General features: G+C 32.8%; 2 protein-coding genes across 4 annotated transcripts; one reads left to right on the top strand and one right to left on the bottom strand.

Moving 5' to 3' along the window:
• The first annotated feature begins 306 nt into the window (after nucleotides 1-306).
• Nucleotides 307-2,611, top strand: LOC108483804 (manganese-dependent ADP-ribose/CDP-alcohol diphosphatase-like). Of its 3 annotated transcripts, XR_001871146.2 has the most exons (3): nucleotides 313-483; nucleotides 627-1,829; nucleotides 2,092-2,611. XR_001871146.2 is itself a non-coding variant. In XM_053027974.1 (2 exons), the coding sequence occupies exon 2, from the start codon at nucleotides 709-711 to the stop codon at nucleotides 1,675-1,677; it is 969 nt and encodes a 322-aa protein (XP_052883934.1). In that variant the 5' UTR covers nucleotides 307-483; nucleotides 689-708; the 3' UTR covers nucleotides 1,678-2,006. The 3 variants fall into 3 exon arrangements, 2 of the variants coding, with proteins under 2 accessions (XP_052883934.1, XP_017642882.1); XM_053027974.1 differs by lacking the exon at nucleotides 2,092-2,611 and having other exon boundaries at nucleotides 307-483; nucleotides 689-2,006; XM_017787393.2 differs by lacking the exon at nucleotides 2,092-2,611 and having other exon boundaries at nucleotides 627-2,006.
• On the bottom strand, nucleotides 1,900-4,427 carry LOC108483806 (high-affinity nitrate transporter 3.1-like). Its single transcript, XM_017787395.2, has 2 exons — nucleotides 4,103-4,427; nucleotides 1,900-2,530 (listed from the first exon to the last, which is right to left on the bottom strand). The coding sequence occupies exons 1-2, from the start codon at nucleotides 4,230-4,232 to the stop codon at nucleotides 2,049-2,051; spliced, it is 612 nt and encodes a 203-aa protein (XP_017642884.1). The 5' UTR covers nucleotides 4,233-4,427; the 3' UTR covers nucleotides 1,900-2,048.
• Between the last annotated feature and the right edge of the window lie 1,045 nt (nucleotides 4,428-5,472).

Here is a 5,472-nt window from a genome sequence, read left to right on the forward strand (position 1 = left end):
TCAAATGTTGACTCACTAATAATTTAATATTCATACTCTATCTTAAATAGTTATAGTAAATATAAGTCTATAATTCTATTAATATTATTCTAATTTAAAATAAATATTGGTTTAATTTTTAATCCATAGTATGCATTAAATATATGTCAACTGATCTTAAACAATACCGTAAGGATTAAATTAACTAAAATAAAAGATAAGGGGGTGTAATAGCAAAAATATAAATAATTTTAAGGACTAAATTTGCAATTACATATTTTCTTTCATATTCCGACAGCAAGCCAACTTCCGTCTTAAAATTTTCCACCTATAACCATAATTGATAATTTATTTCGAAAAAAGGGGAAAAAAAACCTTCACCCATCAAACTCCATCTCTTCATCAACAACCATTTTTCGTCATAATCTGCAACAAAAACAAAAACACACGTCTATTGGCATTGGAGTTTTCTTTTCTCCTCGTATTTCAAACAAGCAAAAAAAAGTATGTCTGTTCTTACTCCTTACATTCCCTTTTAATTAGAAAAAAATAATTTTCTATTGGTTCTGTTTCGGATGCTTTTAATGTAATTGTTTAGTTTTTGTGTATGTCTTGTAATGAAAATTGAACATATTCGTGTTGGGCAGCTATTCGATTATCTTTTGATTCATCCTTGCCAAATGAATCAATGATTTGGTAACTCTGATAGGAGTAAGGAGAGAATCCCTCATGGGGTCCGCAAAGGGATTAACAAATGGGCGAGGCGGGCATCCTCTGTTTTCCTTTGGAGTTATGACTGATGTCCAGTATGCTGATATCCCTAATGGCCACTCGTTCCTCGGAGTTCCACGGTTTTATCGACATAGTATGCTCGTCTTGCAAAGGGCAGTCAAGAGCTGGAACAACAACAAGAATATTAACTTCGCCATTCATTTCGGAGACATTGTTGATGGGAAATGTCCCAAGGATCAATCTCTAAATGCTGTCAAAAAAGTGGTTGGTGAGTTTGAAAATTTTAAGGGTCCTGTTTATCATATGATTGGGAATCATTGTCTTTACAATCTCCCAAGGGATAAGTTACTTCCTTTATTGAAGATCCCGAATCTTGATGGCGGTCGTGCCTACTACGAGTTTTCACCGGCACCGGGATACAGATTTGTTGTATTGGATGGTTATGATATCAGTGCAATCGGATGGCCTCATGACCATCCAAAAACATTGGAGGCATTGAAGTTCTTGAGAGAAAGAAACCCAAACTCCGATAAAAACAGCCCAAACGGACTCGAGGGACTTGATAGAAGGTTCCTTATGTTTAATGGAGCTGTTGGGGAAGAGCAAATGGAATGGCTAGATAGTGTACTTCGAGAAGCAACAAATATGAAACAGAAAGTAGTTGTATGTTGTCATTTGCCTCTAGATCCGGGTGCTTCGAGCCAAGAGCCACTTCTATGGAATTACGATGAAGTAATGGATGTTATTCATCGATATGATTGTGTGAAGATTTGTCTAGCAGGACACGATCATGAAGGAGGACATTCGCTTGATTCTCACGGGATTCATCATCGAGTGCTCGAAGCTGCCTTGGAATGCCCGCCGGGTACTGATGCATTTGGATATATAGAGGTTTATGACAACATGTTATCACTCGTTGGAACAGATCGAATGAAAAGCACCAACATTCATTTCAATCCTTATTAAACGAGTTACAACCGAGGTAATGGATGTGATTCATCGATACGATTGTTTGAAAGTTTGTCTTGCAGGACAGGATATTTATGATGGAGGGCATTCAATCGATCCTCACAGAATTCATCATCGAGTGCTTGAAGCTGCCTTGGAATACCCTCCAGGTACCAACATGTTTTGTGGAATAGATGGAATGAAAAATACCACCATTAGTTTCAGTCCTTATTAGACATGTTTTGTGGAATGTATGAGTTCAAGGTTTCAATATGACATACTGTCTCTGTGCTTTGAAAGCTTATAATAATAATAATACACACCGTCTTAAACAAGAAACATATAAATTACACATTTGAAAGTTTGATTTGCTTTGCATGTTTCATCAACTACTGTTGAGCCTTTCTTCCTGTTCTTTTCTCCACAAAGAAGAAGCCCATCAAGGAAACGATGGAGAAAACGCTGAAGCAAACGGATGCGATATCGAGCGAGACATGGCGTCCGCTGATGGCCTGGATTTCGAAGAGGTTGGTAGTCTTTTTGGCATCAGTATTTTGACCGTAAGCCACTTCGTGATCATTGGCGTCCAGTGCGTAGGCTCGGACGAAGTATGTGGCAGTCGGCACGTCTCGCTCAATGGTCCATTCCAAAGTTTGGTTGCCGGTGGTGTAGGGCATTTTAACGATCTTGAATTGGCAAGTTTTGTCTTTGGAAAGATGCTCCTCGGTTTTCCTCCAGGCGCGGTCAACCTGGCTAATGGGTGCGTAGCATAACTGAACCTTGATTGTCTTATAGGCCGAGTCGGTCCCTGCTGGGAGACTCTGGTTCAGCCCCCATCTCACTGTTATTTTGTCTTCCCCAGCTCTAAGAACTGCACAATTTAATCATCTTAACCAAATGACTCGAGATATAAAAAATAAATAAATGATTAAAGTTTTAAATTTTAATTAAACCAATTATGGTAAAAATCAACAAAAGAAATGAAATACAAAATGAAGGCAGGAGGAAGACATTGCGTCGCGACCACTATTTAATTAGTTTGTTTTTCCTTTACAAGTCGTTGGCGTGGGCGCATACAATATTGAAGAAGCAGAAAATCCAAGTGGAAAAAATGGTAATGGCAGATAAAATGTCAATTTACCTCTAAATTTCCACGTTTAATACCGTTCATACATGTATTCTTCTTCTCATATTATCTTTCATTTTTGGACGTATCTATAATAAAAATCTACCATTATTTTACCTGAATTTATCTTAGGGCCAGTTTAGTATTACTCCTAAGAAACATTTTTAACACAAAAATATTTTTAAACAAGCTGATTTTTGAGAGAAAAAGTGTTTCTCTCAAGCTAAAAATTTGGCCTAAAAGCTTTTTTTTTTTTTTAAAGTTAAAAATTCTAATTTCTCTTCAAATGTTTTTTTCTTCCAAAAATATTTTTGAGAGGCATCCATAAAACTAAGCTTTAGTGTCAGATATAAATATATATTTAATATGGGTATAGTTTGAAAATTACATAAACAAAAAGTTTCATTTCTAAAACTTAAAACCTTTAGGTTAAAGCATATCAATGATGTAGTTGAAAAATTAGGTAAAAAGTTGAAATGATAAAATGGATACTTTAAAAATTTTTGTGTTCTTAGTAAATATTTTATAAATTTTTATATTAAAATATAACAAGATAAATATTCATATTAATTACTTTGTTTTTAATAATTTTCTAATTGAATTAATATTTTATTCGTGATATCTATTGAATTGAAGGGTTTTAAGCATAAAATATATATCACATTTGATTGTAAGACATTTATTTTAGTGTTGAATTATGTAATTGGAGGAAAGGGAGGAGGTGGATAGGGTTTGAATGCGAAAACTTTTAACTAGTGCTCTAACTAAAATTGGTCATAGCATATAAAATAGTATAAAGTAAGTAAAATAGGGATAAACCTCAATTTTCCTGTTTTGTCGTTGTATCCAAATTGGTTAATTATTAATATTTAAAAATTGAAAGCTGTAAAATTGGTAGAGTTAGATGAGAAATAAGATTATTTACATATGATATTGATTAAATTAGCGAGGTGCAATGAGATTTAAGTTTTTAGCTGAAATCTATTTACAAAATATAAGCAAGTAAAATAGAAAGAGAGAAAGTAAGGGTATACAAGAATTACATCATCCACCATAAAAACACATCTAATGCATAAAAAAATAAAAAAAATCCACCAAATCTTAAACATCTATGAAAACAAAAAATTATAACTTCAGGAAATCAAATGGATTTTCCCTAGCTTTTTAATCTAGAATAATACATATTTTAATAAAAACCCCATCATTTTTTTTCAAAAAAGAAAAAGAAATACTCCACGTAAAATAAAAATAAAAATATAGGGATAGACAATTATAAAATGGTATGGAATTTGGAGAGGGGGAGAGGGGTTGACTTACGTCGTCGTGGATGAGAAACAGTGACAACAAGTGTTGTTTGCAACGAAGAGAAAGAGATGGTGGCAACACAAATCTCTGAAAAGCAACCCAAAACAAGTATTAAACCCAGTAGAAGACCTGTAGCCGCCATGGATTCACCTTTGTCTTCAACCAAACAATCAAATGCCTCGGCAGATTTTGGAGACTCTAATTGATGGACGATGAAGAAAGTTGAAGTTAGAGGGGGATTTAAATAGAAACCCGAATCCTGAAGAAAAAGTCAAAAAGGCCTATGGCTTGGATTTGGGGCCACCCAGAGAGACTATTACTGTTATTATTATTATTATTATTATTATAATTTAATAACATAAGTAATGCCCCTTTAACATGATGAAGAGCTTTGATCGACTCTTGCGGTTTATTCTTTAGTCATTGACATTACTAGTTGGGATGTGGAAAATGGTGACGGAGAAAACGTAAGTAGTAAAGTAATGGGATTTTCGTAAAAGAAAAATGGTTTGTCCCCTGATGTCTTGGAAAGTAGAAAACAAACAAGAAAATGATTAGCCTTTCCTTTTTACATATAAATAAAAATAGGATTGTAAAAGAATGATCATTTCAATCCATCAAGTTGGTTTAATTAAAATAAATAGAATTTACATTCTCTCTACAAATCTCTTTCCTTTAATTTTTAATCATTAACCAATGGAATGAAAAAGAAGAGCTACCATGGGGGAATTCTTGTTTGCAATTTGCATCTCTAGGGGCAAAGAGGAAGAAAACACGTATCCATCCCCATAAGATTTTTAATATTTTTTTATTTTTTAAAATGGAACATCAATAAATAGACTTCTGCTTTTCAAAATAACATTCAATATAAAAAAAAAACTAGTCAAGCTTACATTTTTTTTGTGAAGCAATTAAGAAACAAAGAAACCCAAAAAGGAAAAAATTAAATTAAGAAGCCCAAATAGTAAAGTGGTGTGATGTGAACAGGGTTAGCTAGAAAATTATTGGAAAAAATATTTGAAGACTTTTATAATTGTTGAAAAGTAAAATTTGTGGATGTGGACTCCACTTTACTTTTTAATTATATTTCAATCAATATTAAAATTGGATTCAATTAACAATAACATTTCAATGGAATGTCATTCAATTTTGAAGCCAATCCATTTACAAGATTGCGTAATGATAAAAACTTGAATTTAATTAAACAATAGAACAAAGGTTTGAAATTTAATTGTGAAATAGATGAGCTATGTTAAAATCATGTAAAAGGGCTATGTGGAGGGAAATCCATATACAAAAGGCATAATATATATATATATATATATATATTTAATTAAATCATCTTAAAATAATAAAGAATTAATATTATTAACTTTTTAACA

This window comes from Gossypium arboreum, chromosome 1 (genome assembly GCF_025698485.1).
Source record: "Gossypium arboreum isolate Shixiya-1 chromosome 1, ASM2569848v2, whole genome shotgun sequence".
NCBI lineage: Eukaryota > Viridiplantae > Streptophyta > Magnoliopsida > Malvales > Malvaceae > Gossypium > Gossypium arboreum.

Bases quoted from the DNA above. Each gene is read 5' to 3' on its own strand.
- LOC108483804 (XM_053027974.1), top strand. From the start codon at position 709: ATGGGGTCCGCAAAGGGATTAACAAATGGGCGAGGCGGGCATCCTCTG.
- LOC108483806 (XM_017787395.2), bottom strand. From the start codon at position 4,232: ATGGCGGCTACAGGTCTTCTACTGGGTTTAATACTTGTTTTGGGTTGC. The intron at 2,531-4,102 runs GTAAGTCAACCC...TAAATTGTGCAG, and splicing joins TGTTTCTCATCCACGACGAC to TTCTTAGAGCTGGGGAAGAC.